Below are 14655 nucleotides of genomic sequence, written 5' to 3'. Positions count from 1 at the left end.
GACATGCACATATTTCCTTTTTTTAACATAACACAATTGCACTTTTCCAACTAGCAAGGTTTTGTTTTCCAGTGCCACCTCTGACGGTGCAGGACATTCAGTAAATGCCCAGGCAACCTCGGTACTATGAGTTAAAAAAAAAAAAAAAAAAACGAGAGAGACAGAGAGGAAAAAAAAAAAAAAAACACTAACCACACAACTGTTGATGAGAGCAGCCAATAAAAGTGCAATTTTGATTAACCCACTAGTGGAACGGGTATGAGGATGCACCTTTAATTTAATGCAGCTACACTCACACAAGCAAACTTGTATAATGAAATGCACAGAAGTTTTGGCAATTTGACAAACCCAATTGGAATTAACACAAAAAGCAACTATGGACCGTGCCAACCCCAAACCACAGGGCGAGCCAGGAAGATGTCACACACATTCCTGGGACAGAGCACTTATCCACTTGGATGACTACAGCAACTAAGAAAATGAAATGCAGCACAAAAATAAAATTTAAAAAAAAGAGAAGGGGGTGTAGAGAGGGGGGAGAGCAAGAGCCAAGCAAAACGCCACGTGTGGTCCTACAGTATACTATTGATTCTCCTCCCTCTGCACCAATGGGGAAGCTTCCCCAGGCACCATGAGACCTGCACAAGAACCAGCCCAAGAGGAAGGCTACCCTGAAGAGGCGCAAGCAGCTACCCAGCGGGGAGAGGACGCCGAGCGGCGCCTGCTATGGCGGCACAGAAGGAACCGAGACACAGCAGGACGTTAAAAGGTGCGAAGTTTTATTTGGGACTGCCACCCATCAAATGTTAATGCACACATGAACGAGCAGAAGGGGGAAGCCTAAAGCAGCCAACTAAAAGAGCCTAGCTAGAGAGAGGGGGAGTCAAACGGAAGCACACAACACAGGAGACGGCGAGACAGGAGGAATGAAGGAGGAGGAGGGGCCCCTGGAATGATATGTCAGTGCACCTCCGAGCTCTCAGGCTTGGGGGCCAGGTGGTTGGCCGAGTCCTGCAGGTGCGAAGTCGAGTGGGGAACGCCGGGTGCCAGGGGCTCCAGGGCTGTCGTCGAGTGTGGCACACCCATTGGGTTGTAGTTGTAGGCACCGCCATTGATGCCATCCCCATAGCCCGTGAAGTACTCCTTGTTGACGCAGTTGCGCAGAGAGTCCGGGATACGCCCCACTATCGCTCGACGAATCTCGGAGGCGGCCATCTCACGTAACTCAGTACAGCTGGCGTCACTGTACCAGGCCGCATGTGGAGTGCAGATCAGATTGGGTGCCTCCTTGAGGGGTCCTGCACGCAGGCAAGAAAGGTCTGCATGGCCATACTACACCATGTGGTAACACTAAATGGTCTTTATCACAATAATGCAGTGCCCAAAATGCACACTGAACGGCCATGAACAAGCACCTAAGCTTTTCTGACACTGGCACAAACACACTTCATGCCTCACAGATGTCTTCATAAACTGCACTCATACGGGCTTATAAAATAACTTATAAGACCAAGATGAGATGTGCAGCCTTAGCCATAAGAAATTAATCTTGTTTATCAAGCCGATGTTCATGCTTCCGGAATTGTTGAATTTCAGCAGTAACAAATATGAGCTTTCGTAGTTTCTTGTCCAACTACTATGGTCAATTGCAAATCAAGCTAAGCTGTTTTTAACCAAGCGAAGTTTTCAAAAGCGAATCTAACATTCAATGTGCAGCTCACTACGTTGCCGTAGCCATGCACACACTTTTGCCCTTCAAAATACACAGTCTCGCTAAAACCAGAGTGAACGAGAGAAAGAATTTTAGCTCGCATGCCTGACAAGAGCTAGAACTAGTGTAACATGCAACAAGGGATGCCACAGTTCTGCTGTTCCACTTTTGCACACAAAGGCCATGTTGTAAGTGTGAATTTTTCTCAGAATGTAATATGCATAGAAAGAAGTCCAGGCACTTATAGAATATAAGGAAAAAGATTTTCAACACTATGTATGGTGCACTTAGTGCTAACTTGAATGCAGCATTTCTAGCCTGCAATGCTAGTGCCTAGAGTATCGCAACATTTTTCAACACTTTCCGCACCAATTTAAGATTATAATTCGTATTTAAACAATCAACAGCATGTTCGATTCTATGACCATAAAAACCACAGTATAATTCCCATGAAAATTTCATGACATGATCCGGGAGGCTATGAGTCCCTATAAGCCAATACCCAATCAACATATTTGCACCGTGCACTAATGCAACTACACAGATGGAAGTGGCAAAGAGAGCTTTCGAGCAGCTATGAAAGCAACAAATTAGGCACTTCAGGGCATGAAATTTGCAGCAGTAGATATGCATTTTGGAGCAGCTTTGCAAAGCTCAAGATGAGTGAAATACAGGCAGATCTTTTTTTGTCTTTGCAAGACACTATTAAGTTATGGAAAATCAGTTCTGCGGTAGCCCGCAAAGTGGAGGAAAGAAACCTATTATGTTACACCTCGAATGCGGCCAAGAAAAAGAATAAACAAAGGCTTTACGTGTGCTCGCTGCATGAGGATCAGGCATCGAGAAATGATCAATAAGAGCATATAAGGCAAACTATAGGTAAGAAGCTGGGCTAGTTCATTTCTATTGAAATGCATATTTGTTGTTTTGTCAGTGTCAGTTTTTTGCTCTAGTAAACATGCATTTCAATCTATAGGTCTTGTATGTTCTGTTTTCCCAGGGGGGTAAGCAAAATTGAAAAAAAAAAAAAAAATCACATGACAACGCTTGAACACGTCAGTTATTTCAGTGGTCTCGGATGTAGACATTGTCCTCTAGTACATTGTACACAGTATGTACATGCAAATCAGGGTTGTGGTCTTGCACTACTTCGTGTTATGCAAGGACCAAAAATATGACCTGAAAGCTGCTGACACGTGAAGAAGAAAGTGTGGCTTCTCACATAGTGCCCTAATTTGAAGAGGTTTCCATGGAAAAAACCTTTGGCACGCTGAAGTGTTGTCATGTTCATAGCATATGTATTTTTTAAATTTGAGACACTTCTGCATAAAAAAAAAGAAGTATTGTCAGCATCTGAACCATAGTTTTGAAGTTAGCTCATAAGAAGCATGCATGCACAATGAACAAGAAATACTCAGTGACCACCATAAACAACACCCATGAACATACAGCGCATGCCATTTGCAGTACCCTCTTCAATTTTTAATTTCTGGCAGCATTAAGTTGGGATAGCAGCATTCCGTAGAATAAGTGTTATGTTACTTCCCTGGGCAGTGCATGTTTGCCAGTATTTCAGATCGCTTGCAAGTAACTGATATATTTGAAAACATGAAAGAGACTGCATCGCTGACTAACATTTTGCTCAGGTTTTGGTCTTATTTCTGGCTCCGCCACAGGTCCCATAATGCCAATGCAAAATGACGACCAATAGTTTGGAAACCAAACGATGGTGGATTAAAAATTTTGAACTCGATCTGCGCAACATTTTTTTTTTTTGAAAACACAGTTACTAGAAATACAATTGCAGTTATTCGCGCTTTCGCTGAACTTTTACGGTTGCTAACTGGCCGAAACCATAATTTACATCTGTAGCTTATGTTCTCTGGTGGAAGAAGTCCAATTTTGAGTGTTTCGGTCATGCAGTAGTAACGGGAATCCAAATGTTGGTGATAATTTGTGTTCAATTTCCATGACAGCAAGCTGGTCATTTGTCAGGGTGCTGCAATGTGCCACACTACATTATCCCTGTAACCAGGCGTAGTGCACGCACGAAATAGATTTGGAATGCTACACATCATGTTCACCATTATTCGATGCAGATTTATCAATGGCACGCACAGGCAAGCATTAAAATGTATAATAAAACTGATGAGCTACACGCTGATCAGACTGCAGAACTTATTCAGCTGAGTGCGGCTTTTCTTTCCGACTGCCCCCATAAGACGAGCACATGTTCCTATATAACATTCGTAATGCATTGTATACCACAAAACAGTTATTCTCCTGCACCCAAGTTACAATTCAGCAGCAAACACACCTATGCTCCAAAGACGCCAATGCTGAAACAGATTGCTTAGATTTGGGTTTCCAGGGTTGAATGCTTTCCAATCCATGACTATGGCTTACAGTTGCCACTGAACATGCAGATTTTACTAAATTTGTCAACTTCTTCAGAAATTATTGTTTTGGTGCATGTTGGCACAATACTTCATCCCTGAAAGTACATATGCTGTTGAGTGTCTATGCTGAATTTCAGCAATTCCTAAAAAATAGCTTTTTTCGTTAGTTTTGTATTAACCAAGTCAATTTTTTTACATTCTGTCACAATCATACATTCACAGAGAAGATGGTGACAAGGTCTGCACAAGAGTGAAAACCAAGTTGTCACAGATGTCTTTACAAATTGCAGTGAAATGTTCAGATATCTTGAGGTGATCATGGTCTGGTGGCAGGTTTGATAAACGTTTTCATTTCCAAGAGATGCAAAATCAAGGCTTTTAAACTTCATACTGGGAACGAGCAAGAATGTTCAGAGCAGCCGAATCTCTTGCGACAATTGCATGACGCCAAGAGAAGAACCGAGGAATTCTTGTTTACTCAACTGTAACATTATAGTGAGAAAGACAGGTTTTGTGGCATAAGAGCCAGATGTGACCAAAAAGTGCTGTGACCAGAAGTGGATAAAAATTTATTCTTCAAAAAACTTCAAAGGGAAAAAGTAACCTTGCGTTAGCCAACACTACTGAAAGCCATGGAGATGGAAACGAACCATAGAATTAAACCATAGGGCCACATTCTATCAATTTCACTTTGCAGTGGCAAAAAAGCCATTGACCTTTTGGCACAGGCAAAATGCTGATTTCGTCTCAAAGCAAGGGCAGTTGGCACATAGTACAATATGCCGAATAATTTTAATATAGGGCGAGGTTTTTACCAGAATCCTTAGCTTTGAAGTCACTCTTGTCTTAATGCAAGGCTAATAGATTCAGTAAATGTTTCAATATGTGGTGGCAGCAGTGCTATGTTTCTGGCGATCCAGAGCTTAGATGACAGTGCAAATTACAGCAACTAGTAAACTTTGGGCAGGTAAGGCAGCGGAGCGGCATCACTTGGCTTACTGGAGCCTGGCACGGCCGCTGAACATAACAGGTGCCAATAAAGAAAATACAAAATCCACTAAAGCATCTGCTGAAGCTGTCAATTCAACCACAGTTGCTTCTTGTTTCTGCTTTTTCAGGGTATTGATTTGCTCACCAATGAAGGGCTTCATCTGCCTCGAATCTGTTGCTGCTTTCTATTAATTTTTAAAACAGGCACAATAGTGTTGCTTAAAAGTTGGCAAGGCCATCTTAAGTCCTCTATCATATGGAACGTTGAGAAATACGGGCTCTTGGGACTGCACTGCATAAAATATAATGCAATATTATAAGAAGGTTCCTTTCAGCACTTTTACGTTGCCTGCAGCAAAATGGCAGCTGGAACTAAAGTAACTTTCCAAACTTGCCCTGCCTGATAAACACTTCACAACTCCATAGATCTCAGCATAACATCAGTAATTCTTCAGGAGATCATATAAAAAATTTTCTATCAATAGTTGCTTGAATACAATGTGCATGTGGCTGCATCTTTGCTATGAGCTTCGTGAATCAGCAAAACAAGTGCAGCACTAAGCGATATTGAAATTGGAGTGCTTGAGGCCCTGCCAAGATGGAGACTTATCGAACCTACAGGACAAGAAACATTTCGCAATGTTTTAACCAAGGAACTGCGTTGCCACATGGCACAACCCACTGTAGTGCTTGCATTTCTTGTTCAATGAAAAATTGATATTTTTTGGAGATAGTGCCTATTAGATGACAATCCATTTTGTGCGTATATCTCATAATTCTTGTTACATTTCTTTCTTAGTAGACGCAAGCGTGTCTTTGCAACTTTATTAAATTTTATCCCACAATCTTGATTCTGCCAATTCGTATCTATTTTATGACATACATCTCATCAATAAAACATTTGTGCACGAAAGGTGCATTGATTAGGTATTACTAAAAAAATATTGAATGCAGTATTCCTTCCTTCAGAAAACAAAAAAAGTAATAATGATGTAACCTACAAAAAACACCTATTCTGCCCAAGATAAGGAAAGACTTAAGCTTGCCACTTTCGGGTCGTTTATTTTCTGTGAACAAGGTTTCCTTCCAGAAGCCGAAACACTCTAACTCATAAATTATCTCATTTGGTCAGTGTTCTCACTATTTCTTTGGCTTATTATGCTTCCTCCTGACCAGAAAATGTCCTCAAACCATCAACTTGAGAGTTTCTGAGCAAAATCCAACAGAAGTGGCTAAGTTGAACTTTTTAGGTGACTAGCATTCTTGGCATTGGCACACCAGTTTTCTTTTTATCAATCAAACTATCCAGCGAGAAATATGGAGGAAAAAGGTGTCTAAAAATGTGGGTCTAACCTTCCTCACAGCGCTCTTCAATGAAAAGAGAGAAATAACCCACTAAAATAAATATTTCTCTGACGCTGGGCAAAACTGAACTAATGTAACACCAGTTCCTTAAGCACAGCAATCCAACGCTCTAGTGCACTGCACCACGAATGCCTGGAGGGAGGGCTTAATTCTCAGTGCTTGCACGTACGGGCAAGCCACGCACGGACTTCGCAGCTGCCGCTAGATGGCACAGCATGTCCAGAAAGAAGCGCGAGAGGAGCCTGGCTACAGTACATGGCTGGCTTATGTGCACCAGGACACCACTGACGATATTTAGGAAGCCACTCAAAAGACCGCGCCCTCGCAGCTACACGGCGCAGTATGTCCAATTATTTGAGTTGTAGAAGTAAATTACCTTTCAACAGTGCTGAAAAAGCCACTTTAGCCCTAGAAGAGGCACAATAAGCCAGAAAAGACTCAAATGTGAAGGACATACAACACTACTGCCTTGAAGTTCCTGTACTAGTTCTCCGTGACGTCATGGGTTTTGATGGCCTCTGCTCAATCCTAGTTGATGTTTTATTCGTAAAGATGTACTGTGCTGAACAAGACTGAACTCGGCAAGGTTCCAGAACATTTACTCAACCAAAACAACCCAAGCATTAAAAAAAAAATTAAGTATAGTAGTTTCATCAGCCATATAAACTTGTAAACATAGGCATACTAGCTAAATTAACAAGCATGGTGCCACACACACAAAAGCAAGCATAAACACCTCACTCGATGACCACGGAAACTCACTGTCAAAACGCTGGAGTGAGCAAGTGGAGCGACAGCAGCAGCGAGCGAGTGAACTGACCTTCATGCTGCATCTCGCATCAACACAAACTAAGCCGCAAAAACATAGCGCATGGCGGGCTCTGTCCTTGTCGCAGATGGCTTTCAAGATACAGTGGGTGGGGCTTCCCAGAGTACAACGCACTCCCCTTCTCTACCCTCCCTTTGGAGCCTTGCTTGCGAGCGAACACAGCACGTTTCCTGACTCACCCTCGCACGCTTTCACTCACACATACGGCACACGGCGTTGATTTTATCGTGTTTAGACTTTATACAGAACCTCACAGCGACAGCAGAGATATGACTGGAGTGTCTATGTAATTGCTACTGCAATAAAAGCAAATGCCCATCAGTACAGACACCTCTTCAGCTGAAGTGTATTCAAACAGACCACATCATCAGTGAGGCCACTATGGAACTTAGTACCTCTTTCAATGACCACTGCAATACTTGTAAGCGGTCACTTTACAGCACAATTAACGATGGAGGAACACGCCCGCGGTAAAAGGAGAACCTCAATATGCCTTGCATCAGGTTATTAGTCATCATTCAATCCATGCACAATCGAATTTTAGCCATAAACCAATTATTAGTATCTTCCAGCTGTTAAGTGCATACCTCCATAGATATATACCTCAAAGTGGCACCTAAAAGTATTCTGGCGACTTAATGAAGCAAATTGTATTACACATGGGTGCCATATTACATTACCTGAAACCCCTCCCTGTCTTTCTTGCTTAGCCACAATGTCAGTTGTAAGTGTGCAAAGGTGCAAAAGCGTGCAAGGCTAAGTCAGATAGAGAATGCAGGCAATGAGCTAGAGAACAGAAGTGGAATATACAAAGAGTGCATAGGTGCGTACGTATAAAGTAAAAAGTGAAAGAGAGAGAGAGAGAGCATTAAGGCCAAGCACCATGAGCGCGATTTTGTGCGTGACAGTGACGAGCAACGGCTTTGAGCGACGGATCGGGCCGTCACGTGAACAGATTGCTCAGTCTTGTCGCGCGATCGCTTGGTTCTGCAAATCTAGAATTCGTCGCTCGTCACTTGGAAGTCCTATGCGCGACTAGCCGATAGTAGGCAGCCGGAACGGGATGTACATTAGTGACGTACTACCGGTTTGCTCACGTGCACGCTTCTCAGTATCCAAACGGAACGAGCGAACTACCGAATTTTGATAAGTAAACGAAAAAAAAAAACCTATTGCAAGACCCTTCAGAAATACTTTCTGTTGCTTTGTACAGCCAAACAGACCAACTTAAATTATTATAGCAAGTGCCATGCCAGGTTTGGCGCTAACTCAATCCTCTAATACCGGCAACACTGGGAGTCGTCGCGCAAAGCGGTCGATCGCTTGGAGTTTGACTTCTGGGCGACGAGCGAGCGCGACAGCCATATCCATCGCGTCGCTTGTTGCTGTCACGTGCAAGATCACTTGCATGGGGTTTATACTTTAACTGCACAGCACAATGAATTTAAAACAAAAGACCAGTCATGCTGGTATGTGCTTATAGCCATGTGAACCAACACGAACATTGCCAAGCTTGCAGAACTTAACAAATTGGAATTTGCAGTATGGGGGCATTAATACTGCATTTCATTTTTCCCCCTATTTCCATTCCACTTCAGTCGAATTTGAGAGCAGTAAATATTCCTCATGGTGGAAACAACCTTTTTCTCTAGGTCAGAAAACCCTTGCTTGCTGTTGGTTCCTCCACAACCTTAGTGTCGCTATTTGATCACCAATGCGCCCACATGCTTATTGCACCTCTAATGCCTGTGGAATTATGGTCACGCAACAGAAAGTGACAAGAGAAGTTTTAGGGAAAGGGAAAGAAAAAAAAGAATGACAAATTGCATACCTTTTGAACAATTAACACTGACCATACATGCTTAAAAATATTACCCAGACCAGTACAAGCTCATGCTTAAAAGCTGATTCATTTGCTCCATCACCCTCCCTGCTCCTTGTGATCCTGGCATATTCTCAGGCAAAGATGGGAAAGACGTCGAGGACTGGATCAGCCTGTACGAACACGTCAGCTGCAATAACCGCTGGGACCCTACTATCATGCTTGCCAACGTAGCCTTTAACCTCAGTGGCACACCTCGAGTTTGGTTTCGGACCCACGAAGGTGAGCTCACCAGTTGGGATTTGCTTAAGAAAAAGCTCAGAGACTTGTTCAGCAACCCCTACGGGCGCCAACTTGACAGACGTCAACACAGCCCTACGTCACATACATTCAAGACGTCTTGGCTCTGTACCCCAAAGTTGACGCACACATGACTGAGTCAGACAAGGTTTCCCACATCCTCAAAGGCATTGCCAATGACGCCTTCAACTTGCTCGTTTTGACGGTGGATGCAGTTATAAAAGAGTGCCGTCGCCTGGAACTTGCTAAAAGCCGACGTATCGACCAGCAGTTTGCCTGTCTGCCCAACACCCAAGCGACATCTTCCTGTGCCAACGCTCCTCGTCCCAACAACACTGGCGATGTTACCAGGATCGTCCGGCGTGAGATCGCGGCCACCTATCCGGCTGCCTTAGACTCCAGCCCTTCCAACGCACCTGCAGTCACGGTTTCCCTGATCCAGGCAGTTGTCCGCCAGGAGTTCGAAAACATGGGTCTTCACACCATTTGTTCGGCCAATCGGCCTGATACCCACCCGGCTTCTTCGATTCCACCCCGTCCCACATCTTATTACACACACCTCCACAGATACGTTATGTAGCAAGACGCAGATGAAAAGCTACATACAAGTAGAAGTCAAGTACATACAAGGAAATACGTCGCACTTGGCCTAGAGGCAACAACCCGTGCTAGCCTCTTCGTCATCGCAAACACTGTTCCGTAGCAATATATTTAGTCTTGGCATGAACCCTAGCTGACCACAGAGCCTCCAATTAAGGATTAAAGGTGCAATGCCAGCACAGGTTACGTTTCACTTATCTGAAGATAACTAAAAGGTGCCTTGGCTCAGCTGCTTTTTCATACAGAACTACATCCAGAAGATATAAACAAAAAATACATAAATATCCTATATAGTGCATATACCACATATTTCTGTGATGCAGTAAGTGCTCCAACAAACTTTTTGTGCTGAAATTCAACACAGCTGTTAAAACAGCTCTATGCTTGGTCTGCAAAACATATTTCAAGGACATTTACTGTGATGGATAACAAAATATAAATTCAAACAAATGATTTCAATATTTAAGATATTTCTAAGGCATTTCCTGTGATGTGGACCCAAAACATTGCCTCACATGGTTGTTTAAACCCAATAAAATGAAAAAACATGAATTAGGTGAACAAATTTTATCACTCTTATTTGCATATAACAGGGAGTGAGGTCACTTTGAACCAATGCTGCGGTGCGACCCACACAATCCATTGTAAGAAAATTTATTCTACAGGACACAGTGCGGCGCCATTCTCCCAGATACCCAACAACAAATTTGCCCAGACATACTATTTAGCAATCTCGCGGGCAATTCCCAGAAGTAACTTTTTAATGCCTGAGGAATGTTCATTGTAACTCTGTTTTGAACTCAAAGCTATTGCCATACCAAGGAATAACACATGAATCGAATTACTAGAAGCACTCCCTTTTATAATGTTTTAATGCAACATGCCTTTTGAGATTAAATACCTTGAATCTTGTGCTAGTGAAAAACCAAGTGCTACACTAACCTTTCAGTATTAAGTGTAAATTGTAAAACGGTGGATTGAGCATGTTGAGCCTTGAGCCATCTTATAACCATGAAGCTCATTTACAACTAACCCTCCAAAGCTTTAATCTTAATTGCACAACACATGGAAGGCCATTGGGAATAAAGTGTAAATTTGTTGGTGGCCATGAGGGAAGCCACTGCACAAACACACTTGTGAAGTTGAAGCAGAAAAGGTTAAATTCTGGGGTTTTATGCATGAAAACCATGATCCGAGTATGAAGCACACCGTAGTGGGGGACTCCAAATTTTTATTACTTCGGTTTATTTTAAGGGCCCTTCACTATGCTTGGCCATTTTAAACAAACAAGTGCAGTGTATAAATCACAAGCTGATGATCTTGTCTGCAAAGTATTACAGCACTGCACACCTACAAAACAGCTCAAATTACTGACCAAACGTCGCACACCCTCCCTCTCGAGGAAGCCCTCCTTCAGGACAGTCAAGGTCATACACACAAATGCCCTATACAAAATGCATTCCTAGCAACGTCACTCACCATGATGCGAGACTTCTGTAAATCATCCCATGCGGACCGCGCAATGTCGCCATTGGAAGTGCACCGCGCAGCAAGAAAAGAAAAGAAAGAAAAAAGGAGGCAAGGCTCGTCACGTGAACGTGACGTGTACGGGAGAAAGTTGTGAATGCTAGTCTAGGCAAAAGTGGGCAGCATCTCTGTTAGCAGTTGCGCTTGCCTCCTGGCTGTACGACAATACGGCATTCAATTCCTCCTATCTTCAATAACACATCAATTTGAAAAAATTTTTGTAACAAAACAATCCCTAGACAGCATTTTACAACTTAACTTAGTGTATACTTTTACAACTTAAAGTATAACCAAAATTTTCAAGAGGGGCCCTTTAACAAACACCTGAATTAAGTACATGAGTGTACTTGCGCTTTGCCAATATCTAAATGTGCCCACCACAGCTTGAACTGACCCCGCGGCCTTGAGGTGGAGGAAGCACCAGTAGCGATATCATGGAAGCAAGCACAGAGTGAAGCATAGCAACAAAAGTAAATGGCTAACAAAAACTCTTGTGGGAATTAACAAGCTCCAACAGCACATACTTTTCAGTGTTGCACAGCTGCAGGTATCATGTAGCGAACCCAGGACAACTTCCCATGCCATGAAGGCAGAAATATAATGTATACATGCAAAAGAAGTGGCTTTTTTCCTTAAATTTCTCAAGCATGCAGGAAACTTGGTGGAGAGGGTGGTCAAAGCACAAAGACAAAGCATGGCAATGAAAGTAAGAAACATTAAAATATAACATTGCATGTTGGACGTTTTTCATAAATACAAAACACTTTTACAAAGCTCCTATTGCAGAAGTTACTGCTATATTTGTACACGTTGTTGCGAGTGTATGCACAAGTAACTACTGCATATTGTAATCCAGTGGTGCTTTCTCTTGTCATCTGAAGGTACGCCAGAATCTCGCTTCAGTGTCAGGCAATAAGCAACTGAAGGAGGTAATAGTAAAGCAAGACGCACTTGTGAAAGTGTGAATTACTGACATTCATAAAGCTGCCACCAATAATTTTACTTCATGCCCCGAGTGTTTTGACTGGAATGCTGCAGCTGGTGTTCCTGTGATAAGCCCCTATAGTTGTGCAGAAAGCATGGAGTCATTTCATAAATGCAATTACTTAGAAGTGAAATCAATTGAACAGAAGAAATGCCTATGCTGGAGAAATATTCTTGGTTGATTGCTTTAGAGGGACAAGCCCGGGCTCTCAATACTCTTTACTGGTCTCGAAACTCCCGCAAAGTTTTGTTAAGGAAATGAAGCTGCCACTAGGGGCACGAATGCCGATTGACAGGCAGACCTATGCAGCTGTTGTACGGGGTCTGCAGACTAACTGTATTGTGCATGCGTCTTTGATGTGATAGTAAATGGACAGACGGCTAGTATGAGGCAGCTGTTAACCTGCCACAGCAGCTCAGCAGCTATGGTGTGGCGCTGCTGAGTGAGTGGTAGCAGGTTGGATCCAGGGCATGGCAGCCAGAATCAATGGGGGGCAAAAAGCAAAACAACTTGTTTTCACTACGGCTTGTCTCAATTAGGTCATGGTTGTGGCATGCAAAACCCCCGAATGTTCTATTTTGTGTATCCCATTCACATTCTTTCACTATCACAGTTGCCTGCCACATGTCCGCTGTTGGTCCTTTAAGGATAGTTCATAAATAGGCTAAGTTTTGCATTTAGCGAAAAAGTAGTTCTACACAGGCAGCAAGCTAGTAATCACCGCATGCAGTTTGAGCACCATACAAGTAGTATGAACTAGTAGAAATGTGAATTGTGGCAGGTGTACTGCTTTACTTGTAACGTGAGAAAAAAATTGCACATTTCTATTCAATTTACTTGTACAACTAAGCGCCACGAGTTAAGGAGTTGGCTATATAAATGGTCCGACTTATCAGGCATCTATTTTTAGACATGTGTGATCAGAAACTTAATCGCTGAGGTCAGAAAGGTGACAGCTCAAAAACTCATTTTTTATAAAGAGAATCATGAGGTAGAAATACTGGTAGTGTCAGGCAGCGTCCAGTCTTCTTACAAATTAGTGACAACTGGACGACTACTACTGGTAAACTGAAGAGGAGTAGTTCAAGTTCGCGGCTTATGTTCTAAATCAGTAGGATTAAGCCTTATGCAGATGAACAAATTTTCTTGGTTTACAAGGTACCTTGCACAAAGCAGTTTATTGTAAATTTAAAAAAGGCAAAGCAGAGGCTATAAAAACAGAATTTTTCACAAACACTGCGGGGGCACCTAAACAATTCTTATGATGTGTACATGCAAGAGCATTACTTCTTGCCGAGTGTGTTGTCGAGCTTAGTGCTGCTGCACTGAACATGTGTCCCGACTGAAGTCTCCTACGACGAGCATGGGCGTGCCACAGCATAGAGCCAAAGGCAGATTCCTCTACATGAAGGTTGCTCCGTTGATGAGACAGATTTGGTGCCATATACAATGTAACAAGCATGTGACGCCCCCTTGGGCATAATCTTTGCGGGCCCGCCAGGCTTGGTAGGCAACATTGGTCATCGCACCAATAAACACCGGCGAGCACAGCTGCTCGGTGTTCGTTCATCACCACCACACTGCGGAGCGTTTACCTAACAGAGGGTGCCTCAAACCCTCCCTCCTTCACGAATACGGGTGTATCGTGACACTGGCGACAAGTACCCACGGATCGTACCACGCCACCGCGAGCTGCGAAACACCGCCCCCCCCCGTTGCTGCCACCATGCCGCTGTATGGAAGGCTCGAGCCATTCGATGGAGATGGGTCCGCCTGGCCAGTTTATGAGAAAGAAGTCCACGTGTTCTTCCAGGCAAACGACACACCCGAGGCCAAACAGCGGGACAATTTCCTGGCCAGCTGCGGCACCCGCACCTTCAGTCTGCTGCTCGACCTCAAGCGAGCCACGCCGCATGTTAAGATGCTGGGTGAGCTGCTCGCCATTCTGTGCTTGCATTTCAACCCAGAACCGTCCACCGTCCAACAACCGGAGCCGCTGGGAAGGAGAGACCCCCGGGCAGTTCGTTGCTGCGCTACAAGGGTTAGTGAGTGCCTATGCCTTCGGGGACCAACTGGACTCGCTGCTCCGGGACCGTTTCGTCTGCGGCATCAACAACACCGCCATGC

The 14655-nt window shown here is 43.6% G+C and overlaps 1 protein-coding gene across 4 annotated transcripts in view; it reads right to left on the bottom strand.

The window, feature by feature from the left end:
- Positions 1-758: 758 nt before the first annotated feature.
- Positions 759-14655, bottom strand: part of CtBP (C-terminal binding protein) — a 73175-nt gene continuing 59278 nt past the window's right edge. For 3 of the 4 annotated variants that reach the window (XM_065439674.1, XM_065439672.1, XM_065439673.1), the window contains 2 exons: positions 11496-11510; positions 759-1298 (listed from right to left, as the gene is read on the bottom strand). In XM_065439674.1, the coding sequence (XP_065295746.1) occupies positions 961-1298; positions 11496-11510 (353 nt within the window). In that variant the 3' untranslated portion in view covers positions 759-960. The remainder of the gene's footprint in view (positions 1299-11495; positions 11511-14655) is intronic. The other variant, XM_065439675.1, reaches the window with a different exon arrangement.

Source organism: Dermacentor albipictus, chromosome 1, assembly GCF_038994185.2.
Source record: "Dermacentor albipictus isolate Rhodes 1998 colony chromosome 1, USDA_Dalb.pri_finalv2, whole genome shotgun sequence".
NCBI lineage: Eukaryota > Metazoa > Arthropoda > Arachnida > Ixodida > Ixodidae > Dermacentor > Dermacentor albipictus.
Note: the sequence above shows the minus strand (reverse complement) of the source record. Positions and strands in the feature narration are given on the sequence as shown.